Here is a 27,523-nt window from a genome sequence, read left to right as displayed (position 1 = left end):
CTCACACACAAACAACAGCAGCTTCAGAGCTCTCTTAAAAGCCAAAGAAAACCAGCTTTTCTCAGTTGCACTGTGGTTGCACTGTGATCATAAAGTGATGGCCACAGTCGGCAACAACAGATTAGATTTTAGATATTAGTGTGAACAAGACGTTGACTGGGTATACCTAACAAATGTGTACAGGTTATAGACAGGTTTGGTTTATTCAGTTGAATTAAAACAGCACGCATGCTGTTTCTTTTAAGTCTTAAAGGGGAATCGCACGTTACACGCCCATATATGGCATTCTCAGATATTCTCAGTCACCTTAATGACTCATAAACATGCGCAGGCTGGGAGGGAGTGGATTTTTACATGAAATTTATTGGCACAGTTATAGCAGCAATGTGTTCTTGTTTATTTTCAACACTGATCCCATTCCTATTTTTCAGTAAAAGCCCCTCTCAGGAGCAAACGTGCTTTCCAAAAAAAAGTCAGTACTACTTTTGCAAAATGTAAACAAAAACATTGTGCATTGATTTGCTACGCATTTAAACTCCACATTGCAGTTAGACTGGTACAAAGACAACATGGTTCCTCCTGTCTGTGTTTAAACGTTAATGCTCCTTGCAGTTCATGGTTTCTGGATTCCTCTTGCTTAGATCTTAGATCTTGCTCCTCCTGCATAGATGGTTACCGTCCCTCATGTTTCCACATGTTCTGTGTGCTCTGGATGTTACCTTACCTGTCTGCCTCAGCATCCAGAACCTCTCCACTCCTCTTATTTATTTATTTTTGACCGCATGCACACAGCTAATTAGGTTCATTACCAAAAGAGCATCTTGGAGAGTCTTTCAGAAGTAAAGAGAGTTTTTAACCACTCGTAAAAAAGACTAGATAGAGATCTACTTGAACTGTTTAACAACAGCAGTAAGGAATATAAAAAAATGCAAAGAACTGGAGGATTTCATTATTGAGATTACATAACAGCCAACATGCCAGATTTCTGGATACTTTCTCTGGGCTAAAGAACTGAGGAACCATCCAGCAAAGTTTAAAAGGAGCTGGAATCCATGTGGGATGTCCGACTTAAGCTTTCTGTGGAGGCATCAGTAATGATATTCAAGAGAGGCCCAAACCACATCCTGCACATATTACAGCATGGCTCTGTGATTAAACTGAATGTCATCCTTGCACAATTAAACATACTTTCTATGATTTGCATTTTATTTACATTTTATTGTATCCCGGCCTTTTTGGAAACACTGTTTGCTTTACTCGTGACATTTAACTAACACAAATGCATGTGGCAAAATGCTAAATATAAGAGTTTGAGCTCAGTTGAAGTGATTGTCAGCGCAAATGCATAAAGTGCGTATGCACACAACACAAAGAAAGTGAAACTGACTATAGTCTAAATCACCAGATCTGCTTAGCTGCTGCTACATTCTCAGTGGTTTAGGATCAAGAGATACTTGTTGTTCAAGAATAGCTGTAGAAATTATTACAATGATTATGTTTCAGGGCCTAAAGGTGACAATGACTTAAAATAAAATAGATATTACAATACTTTTAAACTGTAACACAGCTGTACCCAGTGCTCAGTGTTGTAGCATGTTATTACATTGCAAACTGTGATGTTGGGGGGGGAGTAATACTGTACTTTTCTGCCTTTTTGTATAGATAAATATGTTAAATACATTCTGTGGAAGTATTTTCAAAGGATAGCATTAACAGCCATCAAGCGAATTTAAAAAGACAAATTCTGGCCAGTATTGCACGCCGGTTTTCAACTAGCTCTGACACATCAGCCGCTGAACTCTGCCAACACCATAGCAGGAATATTAGAACATCCACTTGTCAGAAGACCAGTCCAAGAACTCCCCGTCTCAGTAGAAAGCGGGGTTTGTGTGCTCGATGACGCAGCGCCGACAGTGGCGTCTGACGAACCGCAGAGCCTCCGGTGACACCTCGCAGTCCTGCACGTTGAGCAGCTGCAGCTCGCAGCAGTTGGCCGCCAGAGCTTTGAGTCCTCTGCCTGTTACACTTTCGCAGGCTCTGAGACTGACTCGCCTCAGGCCTTGGCAGTACATGGCTAGCTGCTCCAGCCCGCTGTCCGACACCAGCGGGCATTTACCGACATCCAGAGACTTGAGTCTGGGGCAGCTCCTGGCCAAGTGACTCAGGCCGTGATCCGTGAGCCCCTCGCAGCCCCTCGCATTCAAGTAGCGCAGTCTCGGGCAGTAGCGAGCCACATAGCGCATGCCTACATCTGTAATGCGGGTACAGTGGGCCACGCTTAAGTAGCGCAGGCAACCCTCTAGGCGGGCGACTTCCCGGAGGCCGAAATCCCCCACCAAGCGGCAGTCACTGAGGCTCAGCTCCCTCACTGAAGGGCAGTGGAGAGCCAAATGGCGCAAGGCTTCATCTGTTAGTCTGGTGCATCGCCGCAAATACAGATGAGTCAGGCGAGGGCAGTGGGAGGCGATAGTTCGCAAGCCCTCGTCCTCGAGGGAAAAGCAATCGGTCATGTCCAGGTAGTGGATGGAGATCTGCTGGCCGTGCAATGGAGACAGCTGGAGTGAGGCCTCTTGGGTTAGGCTGATGCATGTCACCTTGGAGCAGCCTGGAGGGAAAGGAAGCAGAGGTGATTTTTTTCCATTAAAGAGAGTCTCGCTGTTGATGTTGAAAGAACAGGTGTTAATGCAGAGCTCACATGTATGTATGCACATGGATTTTATGTTATAATGCAATCCAAGAGTAAGAAAAGAAGCATTTTCTCTCTGTCTATGTAAAAATGATTCTAAAAGTTCTTATCTCTTATTGTGGGACAGCAAGAAAGAAATTATAAACCAATTAAATTCTCTTATCAGGCCTCCTATTACCATCTGCTGCACTTTCAAGGCTATTTGTGTACAGCCTACAATGACAGAGGGAGGCGGTACAGTAGCCCAACACTGACTCTTAAAAGCTGATGTTAATTGAGTCGCCACTTGATGGCGCCAGAGTAAAAACCTGCTGTGTTAGATTACAGCCAATCAAGCAGAAGAATGAAAATGTGAGCGCAGACAAAGAAAACACAAGTGCGGTCGTTTTTAGAGACCAAAAAGGCCAATTCAATCAAAGTCTGGTGTCTTTAACACTTTGAAAAGGGCTTATTTTTCCTTTTACTACAAAGAGCTTCCTTCCTGCTGCTAATAGTGCAGACCTCGCTCTGCTCCAGTCAATGTTATTTGTGTCACTTCCTTAATGAAAGCAGCAGACCGCTCCTCTTACCCATGTTGAGGTAAGCTCTGCTTTCAGCTAAAGAAAGCCTTTCTTCTCCCACATGGGGACTTAAGGTTGGAAGAGCTTCTCCTGCTCCTCTAATGATTCTACCAGCTTTACAAGAAATCACTAAAAAAGGACTGAAAGGAGAAGTTCTTTGAGGCAAATCCACACATGTGCATGATGTCAAGTAGTGGCCACTCCTTAAGACTTAGAGCTTGCCCAAAGATTCTAATTAAAGTCAGATGGGGTTATTTGCTTTTTACTCAATATGACTTGTCTGTTTCTTTTTACCCGAGAGGTTTAGGTGTTCCAGGTTGGGACAGCGGGATACCACTTCAAACACGGCCTCATTAGAGATGTTATAACAGCCGGCAACCTCCAGGCGGCGTAGCTCGGGGCAGCACTGGGCCACCACGTGCAGCCCCCGGTCAGTGAGCCTCTTGCAGCCATTGACCACCACCGTCTCCAGGGTCAGACAAATGTTCGGGGTGTCTTGGCAGAGCCGGTGGGTGAGGACCCTGATGGCACGGTCGGCATGAAGCAGCTCTCCTGTTAGCTGGATAGTGCTCCACAGCCTGGGGTCCCAAGCCAAGTTGTACCAGCGGCGGCAAACGCGTGCGCAGCGGCACAGCTGGTTGGTCGAAAGGTGGGAGAAGATCTGCAGGAGGGTGTGGTCAGGGAGGAGATCGATGGGGGCGTAGTGGTGGGTTTTCGACTGTCTGGAGCGAGTGTGAGTGCCGGGCTGAGGGTGGATCACAGCGACCGTCTCAGCGGGGGCAGAAGATGAGGACGAGGAGTTGGTCTCGTGGCCGTTGCTGGAGAGAGCAGGTGAGGAGAGGGAGGAGGACTTGGAAGGCAGAATCAATCCCGGGCTCGGGGTGCTCAGTGTTCTTGTGCTGGAATCTAAACCTGAATAAAAACAATAAAACAAAACAAAATGAGACAGAATAATTCTTCTGTTTTGTTTTTTTTTAAGTTTTACTTTTAAATGAATCTTTTGGCTGTTTAAGCTAATATTTGAGCTGTTAGGTGGACCAACCAAAAAGGGATTTCCCCTTTGCGATACCGCCTTACAATAAGGGACTCAAATAATTGTATAGTTAATTGAAAGAGTCAACAACAAGCTGAAGTTAAGTTAATCAGTCCCTTTATAATCTCAATCCAGGACATTACAGTAGATAATTGTTCAAGTAAAGTTAATAAAAGTAATTAATTACACTTAGGAGACAAAAACTGAAGGCACTGGTATGTAATGTGTAACTACAAAGTAACTGTAAGTAAGTAACACAAAAAGAGTAGCTAATGTTAAAGAAATGAGAAGTTACTGTTTTGTGACGTTCAACTTTTGCAATTAATCAGGAATGACTCATGCAGAAAGTGGGGAGTCCTGTTGATTTACAGATAATTATGAAATAATGGCAACCTAATGACTCACAATTTCTGGAAGTCATTATCTTCTAAACGGGTAGGGAGTTATTGAGTTAGAACATTACTAATGAATGACTCATTAACTGGTTGTTCCTGCTTTGTTGGTGTGGCTGTTATGTTCTCAGGAGGTAGAGCGGGTCATTTACCAATCAAGAGGTCAGTGGTTTGATCCCTGGCTACTCCAGTCTGCATGTCCAAGTATTTTTGGGCCAAATGCTGAACCCCGAGTGTTTGTGTGAATGTTAGAGAAGGCGCTTAGGTATCAAAAAGATGTTAAAAAAAAATGTAAAAAAGTAAATAAATATAAAATGCAAAATAAAATTTGAGAAAATAGAAAAAAAGCATGATTTGTTTTCAGTGTTTCCAGGTATTTCTGTCTGTGATAATGACGTGTTTCCAACGATTTCCAGTCTTCTTATCTGAAATTTGTGGGAGACACCTGATATCTTCTGTTTTCTCGTTTGTGTAACGCGTCGTGATATTTTTCAGTAACACAGTCATGTTACATTGCAGTTACAATTATGTCGTTACTTGTGCTAAAACCCATCTGTTATCTGCGTGTTTTCTTCTTGTGTGTGCACTTGCGCTACAATTATCTGATTTTAGTGGGCGAGAGGAGGAAAATTGTAGAGTCATACAGCGATACAGCTTCTGAGGCGTGGTGATATGGACATTATTTTTATCTGATGCATCGGATGCACTGAGGAGTGATAGTGGGGTCTGTCTCTTAGCCGTTTTTTATCTTTGTCTTGTTGTCGGCTTTGTGGTCATATGTGAAAAGTACGAGAACAATAATATGTGTGTCTTTATTAGGAAAAGGATTTGTATCAGTGTGTGGTTCGGCAGACTAAAGGTTTATGTTGTTAACTGGTAAATATGTAAGGGGGCGTTTGAAGTATCATATTATGCACTAATGAGAAAGTAACAGTGTAACAAATTACTTTCTCTGGTGAGTAATTACGTGATGTACTGCATTACAATAACAAGTAATGTGTACTTCACTTTTCTTGAGTAACGATCCCAACGCTGCCTCACAATCTCTTGTTGAGACCTAATAATTCTACTGTAATCAGATTATGACATCGATTGAGGTTTTAAGGTCTCCGAATCTACTAGTCCTGGTTTGAAGAGTGCATTCAAGATATAATATATAAAGGTTGATTCTGTTCATCTGGGCGTAGCGTTTTCAGTTTTTCACAGTGATATTTGGTACAATCCAGACGTTTCTTCATTTTTTTTTCTAACACATGGCCTTCTGTTTTGTTCCCCAAACTCTCTAACTAACAGTAATGACATCTTCATGCTTTTATAGAGTCTCCCAAAAACCAAATAACACTTGATATAGTTCCAGTAGCACTAATGGCAGCCATTATACCTTCATATGTAAAGAAAAGGAATATCATTAGTACTGTATATGAAACCTTGCTTGATTAGAGGGAAGTGATGTACTGCATTCTACATTTGCTAGCTATTATCAGAATAAACAGAATAAGAATAAACAGATAAAAAGTTGGAAAAACTGGTCGAGAAACTTGGAATCCACAGTTACAGTACTACACAAGCTTTTATCATCAGTGAAGAGGCGTTTCCATGGATCCTATTATCAGGTTTTGGGATGTTTTTGGAAAAAAGTGTGTCACATTTATCTGCCAGGCGTTTGGGCAGCACACACAGTTCCTCTTCATCAGATTAACTCTGCGGCTTCAAAGCAAAGCAGATGAGGAGTTTGGTGCCTGGTCTGACAATATATGGTTAGCCCTGTGTAAACACTGAGGCCCTGACAGATGTGCACTGATTGCTGTCGTGTCTGAAGATGCAGCTGTGAGAAGACGAGGCTGGATCCCATCACTCTAGCGTGAGACGACAGAATCCTTTGTCAGCCAGGGCGCTGAATCTGATTCCCGGGGTCGAACTGTCGCACTGGGACACTGAGCGCTCTCCTCTGATGAAGTCTGCAACCCTCCAATCTATTCTTTACAATCTTGAGGATTTTAGGTGGACTGATAGTCATCACTAAAAACATTCCAAGAAGTCACTAGTATGATGTCACCCACAGCTGTCCAACCATTAGTACTAATCTGATTGACCTAAAAAGTAACAGTATGTGGTGAAAAAGGCAAGCTAGAATGAATCGCGTCACAAAGATTGCTTCCCAATAATTTGTTTAAAAGACGATGTCTCAGTTTTGGACAAAGGTTGTTACTATAACAAGATGAGATTTTTTGCCTTTTAACAGCAGAAATCCACTTAAAGCTTTCTGGGCTGTTCAAATGTTCCTGCCTTTATCCATGCTTTTTCCTGTTTAGGGTAGAGTAAGCAAAAGCTACTGAGTAGCCAGTTGTTTACGATTTGTTTAGGTGTCAAGCCAGCTCTGATTTATGCTTCCATCAACATCAGAGCTTTTTGGGAGACTCTTTGATGAGCTTACCTCATGAAAATGAAGCACTTTAGTCTTAAGCGAGTCTAAAGAACGGTAAAAAATTGAATGTAGGCTTTTTTTCGATGTAGAAATTTCCCACCAGTGGGATAAAGAGAGAATTTCTTATCTTGCTAATATGCCATTTTTATTCCAATGAAATGTTTTTTTAAACATTTTTTCAGAAGTTCAGACATTTTACCTTTAGTTTATCTGCTTTGATGCAGCTGATTAATGGGTTGTAAATTTTCTAGGCTATAAACATTCAAACTTGTGAACCACCTGAATGCCCAAAAATTTGTAATTAATGACAAAGCAGAGGACGCAAGTGCATAGAATTCGGCACTATTTCTTCAGGAAGCAAATTCCAGCTGTCTCAACATTCATCCATCCATCCATCCTGGATCCTATCTCAGCACTTAGTGGGTGAGAGGTTACACCCTGAAGAGGTTGCCAGTATTTAGACAACACCGTGGAGCTAATTTCCTAAGATATGTGGTGACTGGTTGTCTTACAAAAGCTACATTTGAATGAATTCTCTTTACAAACATTGGGCCCAAGAAGAAGAGCACAAATGTCCCCTTTTCTTCTACAAGAACTTTTCTAGGAGCCTTTTGTAGGAGCTCGTGAATTAGCAGTGTGTGGTTATAGACTCATACTTCTAACACCCAAACATTCATTAACTATTTTCTAAAGGGTCCGTCTACTACTGAGGTGGAGTCTCGTATTTCAAAATCCGAAACTACTGGTCCAAGACAAACTCTGAGTAACTGAGTTTATTTAAGAAAGCCCAGTATGTCTGTAAGATCAATATCAGGACCTCATTTATTAGTAATTCACATTATGGAGATTACTGAGCAGAATTATCAAAAGGTCAAAATAATACCAACAGTCATACAACACCCAATACGTCACAGACAGGCTCACAGCTATCTGCAGGATCTGAGACAATATTTTGGTCAAAAATAAACTTGCAAAGTCTGCAGGTAAGTGGTGAGGTCGTGACCTGTACGATTGTTGTACTTCAACAGACTATTGACAAAAAGGTGATTTCCATGTTAACACTGTCTGCAATCTACAATCTATATTTAAACTCCCAGTCGTGTGAACTGAACTATGTTGGTTAAAATGAAAGGGTAAGTCAATCATCTGCTTCTGCACAGTGTGTCAGCATGTGCAGTACATGACAAATAGACAGCATCCTGTCTGCCATGTGGATTTGTGCGCTGGGAGAGGTGGGCAGTGACACCGTCCTTACAGTCGTATTTCAGATGTAGATACCAGAGCTTCTGCTCAGTCTGCTTCCCATCTCACTTCTGATGACATCCACAGATTCATCCTCTGGGTAACATGTCCTCGAATCCTGCTTTTTAAACTGCCTCTTGTGTGCTTTAAAATTCTCATTCAAATCCAAATCCTGGCCAGATGAAGAGAATGCATCAAAACTTTTCACATGTTGGGCTTTTTTTTTTTTTTTTTATTCTTGTGGGATAGAGTCCACCTCATTTTGGTTATAATGCATCACATTCTTGTGGGTGGTCCATCTATGATTAAAATATGCAGGACTATTCTCTTGAGGACTTGTACCTTTTCTCGGCCAATAGATTTCTCCAATAACAATTCATTTTTTAGCTTAATGCAAAGGATTTAATGGTCTGACGTCGTTACAAACACCTCATCTATTTTGAATTTCACACAGCTGTCCAAATATGTCTCAACAATAGTAGTGCTGTACAACATTCCCACAATACCTAGTGACTGTTATTTTTTTTGCATAATTTGGCTGCAACCCCACACCATGCAGCACAAAACTCTATAAATGTGAAAATATGTTTAACTATCTTCCAAAAAAGTGAAGTTTCACTTAATAATGGGAATGAAAAATATCCTGATACTGCAGTAAATCTTGTGATGTGAAAAAAAATGTATATGTGCAAGTCTTGCGATGAAAACATCACAGCATCCAGGAGAAAATCAGATTTTCCATGAAGCTGTGTGCAGGCATTACATAGACACATTTTGTGAATCATTAGTTTTGATGGATGAATGAGGCACCGCTTTATTGTCCAAATCCTAGCTAATGCGATAGATTCAGCATGCAACTCATCTGCCACTGGCTAAGGAGCAACTTCCAAATTGCGTAATTACATGTGTCACTGATCAGAAGAGCACTCCAAGTCCAGGCTACACCCAACCCCTTTAATCTGAGACACAGTTTCAAACAGCTGGTGGGAAAAGTTAAGTGAAGTCAGCTTCGCAGTTGCTTAACTGTGCATGATTCTGGATAGCTAGCATCTGGATTACTTTAAGGAAATCCAGGTGTTACAGTTGTCTATGTTTTTCAGCTGAGTGAGGATCTTGTTTATCCGGGTATCACTGAAGACTCGAATGATCTCATTTCTGATATTTTCCTTCATTTTCCTCTAAACATTTTTCACATCCATCTGGTACCTGAATTACAAAGTATCACAAGATCCCCTTGTACTTCTTGTCTTCTGAGGGATTCATGCAGTTCATGCAATGCATTTGCAACACATATTCTTCATACTTTCAAATGTTAGGGGTTTGCGAATACAAACACAAATAAAAGAAACAACATGAAAGCACTTGAATGGTCAGTCAAGCACATAGTTTGAAAGCCCATCAGGCGGAATTTTCTATACAAAAACTTGTGGAATAAAAACATTGAAAGTTAGAGCCTGATGGGGTCGATATATTAACTGTTTGCTGATATATCGAGACCAATTTAAAAATGACAGATAAATGAAAACTTAAAAAGAAATGAAAGTAAAGAAAAAAGAAAACTTTAAAAGTAAAAAAGAGACACCCTTCAACCATGAGTGTTGATAGTGCATAGTCTGTCCACCAGAGGACACTCTGCCACTTTCCTATCCGGTCTTTAAGTGATGACATATCAACCCTTATTGCAGTTGTTCTCCTGACTGAAGTTTGGTCCGTTTACAGCATCCTGTCATGCGATTGCATTTGTCCCTAACCATCAGAAACACCCTCGAATAACTTTTACCGAATGGCTTCAGCTTTACTGTGCTAATGTGTTCATATTGTGCTAACCATAGCTGTGTAGCTAGCCACCAGGTAGCACACCATTATATACCAGCTAGCCCAACTTCAGTAACCCTACAAACGTCACTGCTGTTTAGTTTTCTGTCTTCATTTATCTCGAAAGTGATAGCAGAGCTGTACATTTTAATTTTTTTCAGAAATCCCTCAGTCAGAACATTAACAACAGTATTCTGACAAAACAATCACAGCTTATATTTCCCTTGCTAGGTGAAGCCAGCCTGGAGCTTTCAACACACTCATTAGTGGACCTTAAGATGGAACTGTTTTGTAATCTTCCTTTCAAAGAGGTCAAGAATGAGCTTTATGCATAAGCCAACATGGATGAGAAGTCCTAAAAGTGTTATGGAGAAAATTATAACAGCTACTGGGCTCACATGTCAAAATATTCTTCGCTATGACAACAAGAAAAACTTTCCTCTAATAAGGTCCATCTGAAACAGCAGAAGGTCTCTAGAAAACGTGGATCTCTTCAGAAGGTTTACTTGCAACTTGCAAGAATAAACTTTCCTGTAACTTCCAGTTGCAGCTTTACGAGTTAACCAGTGGTGTCGTGTTTTATATCTCTGTATCATTGCAAGCCTATCATTAGCAGAACAAATACTATGCAGCTGTTGAAGTTCTCTTGAAGTCACTGCAAGTGCAGATGGTGGAAGATTCAATTTAGTTTAAGAAATCAGAGAACAGTGGAACATCTGGTCTTTACCCTGGGCAAAGAACAACTGCACAGTAATGAAATGAAAGAGAAACTCATGCATTTTGAATGCACATATAGCCACAGCATGGCATACTTGGCTGAAATCATTTGCCACAAATACCCAAATCTGTGCTGATCCATGGCAGTGCCGCAGCAGGATCTCATTAACGTCAGCTCAGCTTCACTTCTAAAGCACATCTGGACTGTGCTTTGATACCAGAAGTTTAATGTAAATCAATCGGAATGATCACTGAAAAGACACCGTGCCTGGATGATGAAGAGGCGCAGCTGGCTATTTGGAGTGAGGTCGACTTAATAACAAAATCCTGATTAATATTTTTCTTTAAAGTAGCACACAAAAACAGATTTGAGGAAATCAGCTGAAGGCTTTCAAAAAGAAAGCAGGAGCAGTGGGGAAGGAAAGAGGGAAGATAAATTGGCAAAAGAGCCTGCAGACTTTACCAGAGACAAAGACAAGTGCACGGGCAGGGTCAATCCAGACTTTGACGCAGTCTGGTCATAAACTAAAGCTATAGGGATTCTACTCAGGATCTTGCAGTGCCGTGAAGCTCTGCTAAGACCCTGTCTGGGGCTCTCAGGATTATTACTGCTGCATCTGGCAGAACAGAGCAATGCATTACCTCAGTGACATTAGCCGTGTGACATGCTCCTGCTCTGTAAGCTTTCACTGGGCTCCTCCCTGCCAGAAGTGTGAGGGAATAAAAAGAAGCTCATTTTCTACCCATAAGTCAGGAAATCAAACCAAAATTAATTCAAGAGGAGTAACACGCCAAGAAGAAGTATCAGCTAATAAAAAACAACCAGGCAGCAGAGAGTTGACTGAAAAAAATGCTATTGATTTATCAGCACTAAAGGGGCATGTGCTCTAGTTCTTTTCTTTAAAAAAGGAAACATCCAACTGAGAGAGAGGACTGCTCGGATGAAAAACATCTGGGTCTGTCTCAGATTTTATTGAATACATGGAAGTTGATATTACTGTACAGTGTGGCGGCTGGGCTATCAGCAAAGCCTTCACTACAGGAAGGTCTTACGTCACTGCGCAATCTGAAAGACAATGGGGCTGCTGGTTCCTTCACAATGCGCACACTCGGACAGGAAATAGACTTCTTCACTCGGCACAACCCCCAACCCACCTATGCTTCTGGACGGCAGCTTTTCTCACACTCACTCAGTCTTGAGATTCTTTCTTTGCATTTTTCTCTCTTTATTTTTTTTTTGAAGATTTTGCTGCAACAGATTTGGCAAGTACATATGCCAAGAACTATAACACGTTTTTCCCCACAATGCGACTAATTTCCTCAAGGGAGTTTTTCCACCTATTAAAGCCCCTCAAACGTTTCCATACCCTGCTCTCGTCACTTTATAAATCCTCAGTAGAGGAGGACAGCAGACGCTCAGATATTCTACAGCCAGATTCGAACGCAAACTCACTTCTTCAAAAATTAGCTCTTGTGTGTGCGCAAATTTTCCAGAATGCAGATGAAAGTTTGCAGTCCACGAGTGATTTGGCCCAATTCAAAGATGATCTGGCTTTTGGCAAATAATTGAAATTCAAGATGATGTAATTTTTCTTTTTAAAGGTCGTTAAATTGGGATGTCAAGGTTGGGGTGACCAAGTTTGGGGAGTCATGTGCATGATTTCTCTTTTATGGACAGTTTCACCATTTTGGCAGAGTGTGTGAGTGGGGTTAGAGTGCAACGTGACTGTAAGTCATGTCAAACGACCGAGGAGGGTAACGTAGCTACACAGAGCACATCTGACACAAATGGAAAAGTGAATGCTTGGCCAAATGTTTGATTTGGTTGTGATGAGGAGCAAATGTAATGATGTCATGTGGTTAAAGCAATAGAACAAGGGAAGTGCCTGGACTCTTTGGTTATAAACCCCTGACAGAAAAGGGCTTGGTTGAACTTCTGAAAGAGGTTGTTTCACATCAAAGTCCTGGATACCCAACTCATGGAAAAAGCTGACAAGTGCATTTAAGGAGAAAAAATAATAAAAACACAATTTATTTTACCACAAAATACTTCTGGAAACAGTACTGGATGACAGGATTAACATCTCTCTTTTGTCCATATGCTAAATCTGTAGCTACAGCATGAAGATGATTAGCTTGAGTTAACACACCTGTCAACAGCAGGGCTCTCTCCAGTACTACTGCTTTAACAGTCCTTGTTTTCCTTGCTTTTTACTTTCAATTACTCCCTGAATCAGAAGGAATGGTGTTTCTTTGTAATACACACCTGATGGTCCAGATATGGTAAATGGTAAATGGCCTGTATTTGTATAGCGCTTTTCCAGATCCAGGAAAACCGAGTTAATGAAAAAAAAAAAACGATAACAAAATAACGCTAAAAACCGATAAAAACCCTGAAAACCATACATTTCACACCCGAGTCTCAACTCTCGCAGCCCGGTACCAAACGACTCGTTGGGGACCGCTGATTTAGAAGATAGGCCTAATTATTCATGACCCCAAACGATGTACAACTACTGGAAAGTTTTTACAGAGGTCAATTCATATTCTGCTACTTTAGATTTACCTGTGACCTCAGTAAACACTTTCCTAAGAGTTTAACTGTGACTAGCTAGCATGTTTCTGGTAAATCTAATTTTTGTGCAAATAATGAAAAATGACTTTGCAAAGCTATTTTCTGGCCTTGTAGTATCAAACTTCCAATAATTTTGTACAATATTTTCAGCAATCTCTCATAAAAACGTTTTCATCAGTTGCTTTGTTTTAGGCCTAAGGCTGTACAGATCATCATTCAGGCCAAAATTCTGAGCTAATATTTTTCCTCCTATGATGGTGACAAGTGTATTTCTAGACCCAAATGCTTCAGATAAAGAAGATGTTTAGTTGTTTTTGCATTTGCGATGTTACATAGTTACATAAAACACGATTAATAAAAGAAAGACTCCCCGAGGGTGGAACAGTCTCCACAGCAATGTTCCTCTCATTTTTGTAACGCTGGAGCTTCAGCCACAACTGACGCTTCCCTGCTTACGTAACGAAACAAACCACAGAGTGAAATGAGGGGAGGGGAAGTCCAATGTGTCAGTTCAGCTGTTCCACAATCGCGGTCATATTGCCACATAAAAGCCCAAATACCCAGGTGGATCATAGTGAAAACATCGCTCGCGAGCCAAAATCTTACAGGAAGCGAGCATGTGTTTCTTCCAGGTGGCATCTTTCCCAACTCCTGTCAAATGTGCTCCTGTAGTAGACCTGATAAACGTGACCCCTGTTGAAGAAAATGGCAAGCACATTCAAAACAGAAGGGCCAGCACTTCCTCCCTCTCAGCAGAGAAAGAGAAGACCAAGTCGTAATCACAGAAGAGTTATGAACTGACTTCCCCCTCCTCCTCCTCCTTCTTCTTCTTCTTCTTCTTCTTCTGTAAACTGCTTTCACTTGTTTTTCTTTTGGAGCCTTGTTCTGTGCTTTTTCGCTCAGATTTTCTGGCTTGTGGAGTGGTAGAAAGGAAGGGGGAGGAGTGAAGACAGCTGATGGAGAAAATCTGGGCAGAATAGCATTGGCATTCTGTTCCTCACTGTGTTCTATCTTTACTAAACTATTTCCAACAAGGATTAAATGCAAACCAATGATATTTCTTATTGCAATCGCTATAGGCTTGTTAAAAATGCCCTTGGATAACTGCAGGCAGCTGTTTTGTGTCCTAATTTAGGACAGTAAAAAAGGTGCAGATACTTGTTGAGGTGGTGAATTTCTGTGCATTAGTATTTCCTTTAATAGACAGTAGTTAAATATCTTCCGTTAAAAAACAGATGTGATGTTTGAGAGGAGGCTATAAAAAAATAAAAGGAGGCTAACACCTTAAATCTCATTTTTGTTGTAAAAATGCCCCTAAGTCAGCGACACTTACGGACATCTCTCTGCAGGATCTGGCAACAATCAACAGGGAAACACTATATATCTGGCTGAGCAAACACAAGGAAATGGGCCAACAGTATGCAGAGTTAGTTTATAGATGAAGTGTGAGGGATCTTTTGCTCCAGGGAGAGCAAAAATATTAACTTGTTGGAGACAGGAGTGAAGCTGTTTAGACTGCAAATGTGACCCCGACACGGCATTCGACCCACAAAAAGGGGGATTATTAGTTTGTAATGCTTTATATGCTACATTGGAGCATATGACTAGTGCATTACACAGATAGCCTAAAGATAGAAAGATGTGAAGTGAGTCATTGTGCTGACACAATGCATCTATCTGGCATACTTGCCACAGGATCGGTGTCCATATACAAACCTCCCACGTACACTAAAGCTTTCGGTTTAAGTGTGTCTTTGTGAGAAAAATCTAGTAGTGCATCTTAAATAGCAGTTTTTTTATGTTTTATTTCATTTTGACTTGTTTTTTTCCAATTCGTTGTATTTTCAGGTTGTTTCCAGACAGGATTTTCTTGTTTTAGTTTTAGTTTTTATGCTTTTCAGTTCTAGTTTTAGTCTTATTTTTAACCCGTCACCTTGCTCCATTGCTATATAAAACTACACAGAGCCCCAACCAGTCAGTGTTAGTCTTACTCTTGCATTAACTCATATAGAAACTTTACTTACGTCATGCAGAAAGTAGATATTTATAGCAAAATATCATCTAAAAAAATTGCTTTTGATAACCCTCTAGTTAAGAGCATATAAATTACAAAGTGTTTACAGTACAGCCTTGTACTACAGTGTTGGAAGTGCTATAGAAGGACAGATTAGGTTTTTCCTCGGTACTGTTATCTCTGTTTCTTTGGTCCTTGGCAGACAGAGAGGAAGTCAGCACGTTCATTGTTCCCACCATTCTCCTGTGTCTGAGCCACCTTCCTGGTGCCATTATGTACGAGTGAAGGAACTGACCCCAAACATTGGCTGTTTTTACATAATGAAACTGTGCTACTTCATTGGGTAAACCTTTGGCAAAGGCTCCAGCTGATACAGCAACATCAAAATGGTCTTCAAGAGTCACAGCATGTAGGCTGAACACCTCAGGGTGCTGTCTGTTTAGCGCTTACTATGTCTGAGCCACATTCCTAAGGTACCCGGCGTCCAGCTGTACCAAAGCGAACCCTTGAGGCCCAGACTGGGTCACTGTGTAACCCCTGCTGGGAGATACTCAATTTCATCTCACAGGAAGGATTTACTGTCCCAAGCCTGTGCCTTTCAGTCTGCAACTAATAAGCGATTCAACTGGGTCAGGCCACCACAAAGTTGTCTAAATAATAACTGAAAACAGAGACGTATTGCAAAATCTTGCCAGATGACTGCCCAGCTCAGTTTGTTTTCAAGAAAAGAATGAGTGTGACTTCCTAATGTTGGTTTTGTTGGAATACTTGACTGATCATTGAAAGACGGCAGGCACCAGTCTACTTTCCGTTTGCATACTGATATTATGGCTGGGCGATAATTCAGTAATATGGTTTTCATTAGTTTTTGAGATGATTACAACCTATTTGAAATTCTTGCGATGGCAATAGTTTTTGTTTAGAGAAATATGAAACAGCCCTTATGGGACTTGGTGCAGTCTCCAGCCGTTCATTTCCAGGGTCTCTGGTTTGGATCTGACATACAGTGGCTGTAAAAACAGACAGTATTGTTTGAAAAATAATGTTTAAAGAGAAAAATATTCACCTCAAAAATCTAAAAAAGGAATGCAAACTTGCATAGCATTGGTTGTGAATTAATATATACATCTTTTCCATGTGCATATACAAAGTTTCTAGTAAGGTTAACTTTGGTTGTTTTAATGGTAAGCTAACAACAAGTATTGTTCTAAAAACCTCACTCCTTTTCTTTTTTGGACAGATCATTGTTAAAACCAGATTCATGGATCTGCTTTGTACTCTAGATAGTGCAAAGCAGGGAAGTTCTGGGCAGCCATAATCAGCCCAGCAACAACTCCAATCTGGTCCCCATGGAAACCCTTGGAAAATGTGAAGGACAAAAACTGATACAAATTCAATTTTTCCTGATAAAGGCTTCCCACATGACCATTGAGACTACACCAAAGTAATTAAGTAACAAATAAACAATTAGATAACTGGAAAACTCCTGTTTTTCATTATCCAATATAGAAATGAATGTTGGGGGGGGGGTTAGTTACAGGATAATCTGAGGAGCAAGCTAAGAGAACTTTTTCTTTAATTTTATACATTAATTTCCTACAATTTAAGGCCAAAAGGTCATGCAGACAGATTTTTAAAATTAATAATTAGATTAGGTAATTAGATTAATAATTAGATCAGGGGTTAACAGGTGTATTAATATAAATAAATAGTAGTAGCATAGCATAGTAGCATATAAGTAAATAGTAGTAATATAAATTTACCATAGCTAAAGGCTTTACTTTATCTTGTATGACAACTAGCTTATGTTAGCTAATGTTAGCAAGCATTAGATTGGATTAGAACATTTTTATATTTTCTGACTAATATTTTTCAGTCACAACTTAATGACATATATATACTCCTTTCATCCATCTGCAAATGGGTGGAGCCAGAGGGCTGTGGCCTATCACAGCTGTCATAGGGTTTAGTTTAGCTTCATTTATTAGGATCCCTATTAGCCACATCAATGCAGCAGCTGTTCTTTTCCACAGGGGGAAAAAAACTTACACTGTGACAGTTCACTATAAACAACTTACACAGAGACATAAAACATCTTTACAAAACTCCACCACGCACACAAATAAAACAAAGTAAAAAACATAAAATCATAATATCATGTCAGCATGAGCAATCTATCATTTAAGTGCACAGCCAATATCCCCAGGCTTTTTTATCATTTCCTCTATTTGGTCAGACACCATCTCAAAAATGTAGTTTTTTAATAGCCTTTTAAATCCAATTCTGCTGGTTTCTTTCTGTGTCACCCGTTTGGCAGTAAATCTCACCTCTTCACAGCCTGACACAAAACTGTTCTTTCAACTGAATTAGTTCTTGCAACGGGTAATAAAAAAACATCCTTCTGTAGCCCGCCTGGTAGAACAATCATGTCATATGCATTTTTCTACAGTGAAAGGAATCTTTGTAACAACAGCACGAGAGGTCACCAGCCCATCACAGGGAGACAGACAGCCACACGCTCTCACGTTCACACTTAGAGCCAATTTAGAGTTGCTAATTAGCCTAACAAGCCTGCTTTTGGACTGTGGGAGGAAGCCAGAGCACCCAGAGGAAATCCAAACAGCCACAGAGAGAGCATACTACCAGATGACCAGGAGCTTCAACCAGGACTGCTGCGAGGCAGGAACAACTACACCACAGATCTAGTCTGTTACTCTATATTTAAGAATTAACACATGACTGGTGCAGTCTGTTTAGTTAAAGGGCAAATAAAAGTGGAAAACTCTATATTTAAATTCAAATAGGTTTAATTTATTTGGGCACTTACTGGCAGAGCATAAAATTTATGAAATATGTTGCAAAGTTAATATTAGAGATGCTCTGACCTCTAATAGTCTTTTAATCTGCTCTCATAAGGTATCACAATAATATTCCAGCTCATAGCATTCGGTGTCTTTTGGTTGCACTCTTTTATAAATTCATACACCTCTATAAATGTTCCTGTATAACCAATGTTTTCCTCTTTCATTGTGTTACTATGGTGTTTTACAAAGAGCAAAACAATAACTAACTAATGGAACTACATCAATGCAACAGTGACCATACTGCAGCATGGGGACACTGGAGGCCCTAATATGAATACTCCCAGTGTGTGGTGGGGAAACAGCCCAGACTGCTTCCTGATTAGTTTAGTGGACCACAGGACTAGGTGGGGAAGGGCTGTGTAATCTGCCACTGTGTATGAGCATGTGGATGTGGGTCCGTGTGTGTGTGCATGTATGTGTATATGTGCATGCACATTCATGCGTGTGTCTTTCTAAGGAGGGGGGATTTGACTGTGGCCATAGCGGTTCCAGACCATGTAATTACTCCCACTTAGCATGGAGAAAAAAATAACAATTTCAGTCATAACACAGGGGGGGGAATTATGGTCTGGAAGCCACTGGCTATGGCCTATACTCTCTCTATATATATATATATATTTCTATCTGCACAGGTTGTGCTCAGAGAAGACACATCCAGGACAATTATCGATTTCCACAAAGTACTCTGGATTAACTTCCAGAAGCTGCTCGGTGGACGGACCTTTATGCGTCAGCATTTCCAGCGAAGCCGAATGAGTAAGAGTGATCTATCTTCCTACAATGCACTCTCACAAGTACATCTCAGTGTATTTTTAAAGCAAGATGTGAAACTACTTGGCACAAACTTTGCACAAAATCTGATGTCTCCTGAGGAGTTTGTCTGATGTGTGGTTTCCCCTGTGATCCTTTTTTTTTTCTCTGAGAAACACCTTAAAATCTCCAGCTGAGTGACAGTTATAAAAACACACTGTAGTTAGTATTTGTTTTCTTGTGGGCAGTGCAAAGCCACAAGAATACTACATTTAGCATGCCAAAGCAAATTTAAGATTGGCGATGACAATGCATGAGAGAAAAAGGGCGAGTGTACTGTAAAAGTGTATGAGCGTGCAAAACAGCCGATGACTCACTGGTCAAGTCTCCTACACAACAGTAGGGAGACCACAATGTATTTGTGGGGGATTTTGATAAAGCTTTTGATCAGCTTTTGATCAGAATTGTCAAGTGACTTTGTGATTACTTCACTGGGGTTTTACATCTTATTCTCACTGTCTGAGTCATCATCTTTGAACGCATTCTGACCAGTGGAAGTCTGATGTCTACAAATCATCGCGATGATAGCGACAAAGATGCTGTGAAGATATCCGACCTGGATAAAGAGTACTGATGAACTGTGGAAAGAGAGCACTATCACAGCACTGTAGTCCCTAAACATGTGGGAGACCACAAACTAAAAATGATGGGTCACTGCAACACATTAGCCATAATAACTAGAGATGCTACTTAACAGAAGCAGCTGCAAGAAATTTAGAGGATATCGACCCTTTTTTTTCTCCATAAGTATCTTCATAACTGCTTTGCTCATACTGAGGCTGCTGACTTGTGGCTTGTTCTGAGCTTTGCGTAGCTTTAGCTTTTCTTGTGATAAGTGTTTTCACGGTAGTACTGGTACAGCAAAGAGCTAGCAGCATGTGGCTGTGAGTGCACAACTATTTGTCTGTGCACCAGCACAGCAGTACTGACATTTCCAGCAAATTGTAATCAGACACATGGGTGGCTGACCGGCCAGTCAGCAGTCTGGGTCAAGAAGGCTGGAAATCAGATAATTCTGGTCCCTGGCCCGTCGATTAAAAAATAAAAAGCCCATTTAAACCGTCGGTGTTCTCGTCCCTTGTTTTTTGCACTACTGTATTTTTACCTGATGTCTTAGAGTAGGGGAAAATACATTTAAAATTGGCATACAGTCATCCATCACTTTAAAAAAAATGTGGAAAAAGTGTATGATATAGATCGTCCAATGGAAAAGAGCGCCTTGCCTGTCTTCCTCCTGGCACCTCTAAATTCCATCAAAATTTCCGAGTCTTTCTCATTATGTGGTCAGGAACACATTTAATCATGAATAGTCAATAATTAATAAATAACTGAAGTTTTGATAGTTGAGAGCATGTGCGCCAAAATTTTTTAAATTTCCAAAATCTGTAGAGCAAATAGGCTTAAAGGTTACTGGACCTGTGTTTTTGGAATGCACTATAATACTGATGCATGAAAACATTTTCTAAAATATGTTTTTGGTGTTATATTCTGTTCTTTTGACTGACAAATTGTTCCGACTGTACCAGATGGATCAATGTTCGAGACAGCTGCTGACAGCAGGCTTCAAGATGTATCTGCCAGCTGAAAAGTATTTCCAAACCATTAGGGTAAGCACACAGTTTACATTAGTAACACATCCACTCCTGAAAGAGTTCCTATGGTGACTCTTGCAGAGTTGGACGCTTGCCTGGGCAAGCAGGAGGCTGAGGAGGTGAGAGGGAGTCAGAGAGTCGGAGAGGAGTAAGGGCAGGATCTGAGCAGAAGGTGAAGCTCTCTCTTCTCCATTCTTACTCCCCATACCTTCACTGTCTCCAACAAAATCCCTCTCGCCCACCTCTCCCAAGTGCATGCACCTCCCACCCGCCCTGGCAACGCTTTGAGCCTGATACGACCACAGTTTAGATAAGCATTCTTCCACAATGAGAAGCCAGAAGTGTTTTTTTCCCCCCTTCTTCTAAAACAAAGCTCAAGAAATGCCTTTGGTTTCTGGGTTCTGATGGCAGCTGTGAGTTTGTTTTCAATTTAAGGTTATCCTAAGAACACACAGGTTTCTCTCCAAAAATAGGCAGCACAGAAAGTGGATGAGGAGGAAAAAGAGCGCTGGAAGGAGGAAAAGAAGAAGAAAAGGAGGGAAAGAAGAAGTAGGGAGGGGAGTTTGGTTAATGAGCACCAGATGCCTTACCTTCAGTGGTAGCCACATTCTTCGGAGCTTTAGTTGGTGTGTGATCTGTGCTCGAACTTATGTCAGAGGAGATGCTTGAGCTCCCTTTACCTGCAGGGAAGAAAAACAAAAGTGCTTGGACATAAAATATCAAGGTTAAGATAATAAACTGCCTTTTTAATTAAATTTGTAGTCATTTGAAGCAATTTTATAGCCCGCAATCCCCCGAAACTTTGATTTTCAGTTTAATACCTGAAGAATGTTTGCTAAAGATAAGGTGGACTCAAACTTTGATGACGTATATTATACAGTAAGGAGGCACAAAGTGTAGGGAAATATAAATCTCATCACTCTCTGCTTTTATGACTTTTATGTTCCTCGGTTTTGGAGGAATGGTTAGCCTTGGCACATGCACAAAGTATCTGCTGGTTCGTCTGAGTTAGTATCCGCTTTTGACATTTGGAAAAAGAATAAAGTCTTCTAAAATCCCCCCTTCAGCCCTTACTTCCACACAGGACGAGTGACAAAACACAGAAAGAGATTAATGAATGGTATCATCTGCAGCGAGTCAGCACTGTCTCACAAACACCACACCAAAGTGATTTCTACGTTTTCGTTCTAGGATTTCGACTTTGAATTTCTACACAGTCGACTCGTCTATGAGTGCTAAAGTGAAAAAAAGTATATCCTTTTGCATGACTGCCTCTGTTCCCAAAGTACGATAGGCTTCACTGCCATGGTGACTACAGGCTGCCTGTGGAGAAGTTGTTTATGGCGTTTCATTCCTCTGTCAGATCATAAATGCAGCTTTGTGGCTTTCCTGAGAGTAACTATGTGCCTTTCGCCCAGCACGACAGGCTAAGGAGGTGTTCCCAAACAGTCACGCCCACATCAAGCGCAGTAACCTAAACAGACAAGACAGTTCCCGAAATATGAAGAAACTCTCAAAAACTTGGGACGGAAGAAAAAAAAAAGCAACCTGTCTGCATAATGAGCCCAACGAAACAACGAAAGATCGCACAGCTACTTATAAAATAATACAAAACCAATGGAGCAGATATGGTATGAACATGAATGACACTTTGCGGTGACATCACTGAGCTGACACATCTGTTAAAGCTCCCCCCAGGCAACAGAAATGAGTCAGATATTCATGAAGAGCTTGCAGATGTTAATGTCAGACCACTTTTCCCAGCAGAGCATAAAAGGCTGAGTTAACGCAAGCAAATATATTTTGATATTTAGCCGGTTACACAATTCTTTAGCGAGCGAGGAACTCGTGGCTGCAGGGGCTGTTTGGTTGGCATGTGGGTCGGTCTCTGCAAGGCAATAACTGTTTTCTGTCTTTCATTGAAAAACAAGTTTCAGAAAAGCTCCTGCTTCCTGTCTTATGCTTATATAATGTGCTGGTTGATAGTTGCTGCATAGTTACAACCAGTGTGTAATTAATTGTGGAATCACACTTGAAAACAGATGTGGACTAATGGACTGCAGGATTCTAAAGTTTGGGTTAAGACAATGGTCTTAGATACTATCAAGCGATAACAATGCAATACTACCTTAATTTTACGTTACTCTCCTGACATTGTGGGATCCAAGGTCGACAGAAGGAAAAAACACAGCAAAACCAGAAATTTTTTTTATTTTTTATTCTGTGCCTACATTACCCAAAACAGAACTCTATTACTACTATTAGTAATTTGCTAATCTCACACCACTTTGTAGCTGACAGCTGGTTGCTAATTGGCATTCCAGATTCTGGCTGTGTAGATATCACCATCATATGTCAGTCAGTTGTATTCATTTGTTCATTTCACCTGTTATACTCAGAGGTGTACACACCACACTTTGCTCTGTCATTGCTACAAATCACCCAATTTTATTGATACTCCACATTCCCTGGTTGCCACATCCACTGCTTGTCTGCCCGCTGCTTTCAGCCCAACCTCAGCATCACTTGAGGAAGCCTATCAGATTTTGTGCAACCCCTCCAATACATTTAAAGACTTCAGGTACATGTTTGACAGACTGTTATGGAGAATTCCTCTGGAAACTGATTTATCTAACAGCTGATATTATCAGTCAATATTAAGTATTTGCTAATATATTGGGCCTAGCATTTATAAATGAAGATTTAAAAAGTAAAGATGAGCCAGGAGAAACACCCTTCAAACATTCTATGTGTGCTAACATTGCACAGTTTGTCCACCAGAGGGCACTCTGCAACTTCAGTTGACAATACACGTTTTTAACTCCCCAAATGCATAAACCATCTGATCTTAGCCAAATCAAGCAGATGGTAAACATGTATCTAAAAGAACTACATTAAAAAATGTTAGGAAATACGTTAATGTTTTGTAAAAGAAAATATTAGGATATCAGATACATAAATCAACAAATAGCACTGAAAACAGGTGAAAAGAATCTGGAGCCCAGTGTCTTTTTTTCTGCCAGAAATTTACACTTTCTGCAATAACTTTGGCAAAACCTACAGAACAATGTGCAACAAGTTTTTTTAATATCATGATGGAAAAGCAGCCATTTATAAACTGAGGATGCAAGGGTTATTTTTAGCTGTACAACAAATAATACATTAGTTATTATTCTGGTATATTCTGGTATCAGGTATAATCTTAATTTTTAATTCTGCATTGGATCTATACAGAAATATCCTATGCAAGTGGGTGACATCACAGCCAGGATGCATGGTGTTCCTCTGCATCTGCATCCTCTCATCCCTAAAACGTTGAGCTGGCGGTGGAGATTGTCTCTTCCAGTTGATCGGCAGAAGCTGGCAATGCATAGGAGGAAACAGCACTACTGAACGGGCCTTGAGGCAACATCTATTTACATTTCTAGGGAGTTGCATGTCAGGTTATGGCATAAGTTACAGCGTAGGGTTATAGAAGGGTTTGCGGTTATAACTCCCCTACGGTGTAGATTTAATGCAGAACCATAAATCTACTGTTAAAGGGGAATTCTACTGATTTTACACATCAGTGTTTGTATTACTAGCATATGTATGTTCTGTGAAGGCTGATACATTTTCTGAAGTGATGTTCTTGAGTTTGAAAATTATATAAATAGATAAATCAGTAGAGTATGGGACTAAGAAGGAAGTATGCACCGTAGGTAAGGATTGTTCATTTTGAGCCTGTCAAAGACTTTAATATCACTTCTTATGTTGAAGACTTTAAATCTTAATCAACAAAAAGCACAATTTTTTAACTGTTTGGTTTATTTTGTGCTAGATACTAACTGCACAGTATGGTGTTCTTCAGTCTGGGTATTCTCTGACTGCTGCACAGCTCAAGGACAACTCAACTTCAGCTCTTGAGTACAGGCCTTGAGCTTGTGATAGAATCTGTTCATGTACCTTAACAGACTAAATTCCTAGGTGGAGTTGCTCCACGTGTTATTTTTAACATCATGAATTCCAACCTTTTCTCTGCAGCTATTGACTTAGGAAGAGAGCTCCTTGGAATGTTATTTATACAAACATTTCTGCTCTGAGGTAGAAATAATGTGTTTGGTAAAGTCCGACCACAATTTTTTTCTGAACAAGTAATGCTGAAGATCAGACCTCACATGAGACCTGCACGGCAGAGATAGGTCGTAACACAAAGTTTTTATTTTTGATGATAACAGACAAAAGGCGGGATAAATTCCTGGATCATTAATGCCACATGTTGGAGATTTTTCTGCATTTTTCTATGAGAGCGAACAGATTCTGATTCTGATTGTGGTAACGTCATGAAAAACAAGGTCTAATGTTATCTTTTAGACGGTTCGAGCTGCATTCCTGTAAGCTGAAACAGCTTTCTGTACTTGTCTGTCCGTTAAGTGTGATGTACTCTAAGTGCTTTTTAATCTATGCAATGCAACATTTTTCTTGTCTCGTCAGTCATTGATATTAATATGTGGCTATTTTATTTTGCCAAGTCTAAACACTTGTGCAAGAAAAAAAAAATAGCATTATGTCTACTTGTCCTCTGTGAACCCCAGTTTCTGAGGCTCCGCCCAAACACAGCATTTTACAGCATCTGCAGGAAAGTTAACTGTAATTGAAATAAAAACTGAAGTGAAGCAAAAATAAATCAGTGAACTTGAGATGTACAGTCTCAATGAGAATCCATTTAAGAAAAGATTATTCACAGTATTTAGCTGTTTGTGTCTTGTGCACTTTTGACTTTACACAAAAAAATAACATGAAATTGACTAGCATGTATGAAATGGCCTCCAAATCAAACAACACCAGGCTGTGGGTCGTGGACTGCAATCTCTGATACTGGCTCTTATCAAGATAAGCTGGACTTAAGTGCCCACATCTATGAGAACCACCTCCACTAAACCTGAATAGATTTTATCTTCAAAAACAAACGATAAGGCTACAAGAACTTGCTAAGTCAGAGTCGTTATGCAATGTTGAGATCCTATTAAACTGGCTTTCTTTCACTTATATGCTTTTAACTGAAGGCAAACACACAATAAGGCAGAGATGAGTTAATTTCCTTGAGAATAAGAAAAGAAAAACACGAATTTTGTTCAAACTTGACTTTTCTAACACAACAGGCCGCTTTTCAAAGGGATTAAAAACGACCGCCGCCAGATGTCACTCTTATCTTTTATGAATAAATGTGACATCTCTAAAACCAATATAAAATACAAGGCAAAAGTAGCCACCAGCTTTAACTGCACACACCCCAAACATCTCGAAGACATGTGGAGTAAATTAAAGTGTGCATAAAAACAGAAAACGCACAAAGGAGATTAAATATAGTGCACAACTCCGAGGAGATGGTGCTAGTTTTAAGCTAGCTAACTGACGTCTAGGGACAAGCTCGAGGAAGCTACAGACCCAAGAAACTCTGCATTATTTTCTATTTTTAGATGGCCAGGACACAAAAGAAAAAAAGCCACAGACGATGATATCACAGCCCCTCTTTTACCCACTAAAAAGGGAGTTTTTCATATATACTTGCATAAAAAAAGAGCGAGTTTTAAAGTGGCATTCACATAAATGTGTTTAAAAGTAATTTTTGAAGCACTTACCCTCGCTTCCATACTGTTTTCCATTGTTCGCACCCATTTTAAAGAATACATAATCTACGAGCACCAACTCGGGTCATCAAGTTAAATTCCAGAGTAGGCTAAAATGGATTCTTTCCATCAAGATAGCAGGCTATACAGTCAAGAGTTTCGTGTAGGGCCGTTAGCTCTGGCTCCAAATAGTTAATCCAGATGTTGAGCAGAGGACGTCTGAGCATTACGCAAACCTAGAATCCCAGACTTGCTTCCAGCGGTGCAGACTTTCTATATCTGAACATCCACAGGCTCAGAACGGCGAAAAAAAAAGGACCAAAAAAAAAAAAAAAAAAAAAAAAAAAAATCCCGATTGGAGGAGTTTGGAGAAAACTTTGTGAAGCGCCCTAAATGGTAAGCAGCTGTTTATCAGACTGAGTGCGGGCAATCACAGCGGCCACACAACTTTCTGAGGACGCGCAGCTCCCCTCCAACTGGATTTGGATTTAAAGAGACCGCAGGCCGGGGAGGGAGATGTGGAGGTTAAAATAAATAAATAAATAAAATAAAAGCGTACAACATCCCAAAACTGCGCTTTAGGAACATTTAAGTACAGCATTTCTACCTATTTGCAACTTAGCTCGCTCATTTTAAACATTTTTGCACACTTGGAGTTTGCCAACTGTACACGAAGAATCACAGTCCAAGGAATCTACTCCTCATTACTACCAGGTGCGACTTCAACAGATTTATGCCCGTCCAGTTAGAAGTGAGGACACATAATCGTTGATATATTCGGAGAACAGAAGCCCACTGAAAAAAGAGAGCGGTTTAACCACATGTTACAATGTTTCTATGAATAGCAGCCGTACAGGTCATTGGATATGCAGAAGTACAGACACGGGACAAAACCAGTTGTCTGCTGTTGACAGTTGACTTCGTATTCTTAATACATGTTAAATTCCTTTCTAAATGCACATCGCCAGTAGGTCTTCAGGATTTAGTTGAACATTGCACCAGTGAGTTTTGTCTCAAACATTTCTTTTGGAATGTGAAAAAAAAAGTTAAATTTCCTCCCTTTGTTAGAATGCAAATATTTCTCATTCTTTACAGACTACTCACATTTGTGCTATATTGGTAACCGTGTTGGCTTCCGCACAGAAAAAGCACTACTGTGCTCAGCAGCAATCAAGAGATTTCTTACTGC

General features: G+C 40.3%; 1 protein-coding gene across 1 annotated transcript; it reads right to left on the bottom strand.

The window, feature by feature from the left end:
• Window positions 1–343: 343 nt before the first annotated feature.
• Window positions 344–27,081, bottom strand: LOC309714338 (F-box/LRR-repeat protein 7). Its single transcript, XM_082546675.1, has 4 exons — window positions 26,347–27,081; window positions 21,316–21,405; window positions 3,541–4,158; window positions 344–2,605 (listed from the first exon to the last, which is right to left on the bottom strand). Exons 1-4 carry the CDS (start codon window positions 26,381–26,383, stop codon window positions 1,869–1,871), a joined length of 1,482 nt encoding a protein of 493 aa, XP_082402801.1. The 5' UTR covers window positions 26,384–27,081; the 3' UTR covers window positions 344–1,868.
• Between the last annotated feature and the right edge of the window lie 442 nt (window positions 27,082–27,523).

Source organism: Aulonocara stuartgranti, assembly GCF_965226115.1.
Source record: "Aulonocara stuartgranti genome assembly, chromosome: 9".
Classification (NCBI taxonomy): domain Eukaryota; kingdom Metazoa; phylum Chordata; class Actinopteri; order Cichliformes; family Cichlidae; genus Aulonocara; species Aulonocara stuartgranti.
The sequence above is the reverse complement of the archived record's forward strand: the minus strand, read 5'-3'. Positions and strand labels throughout refer to the sequence as shown.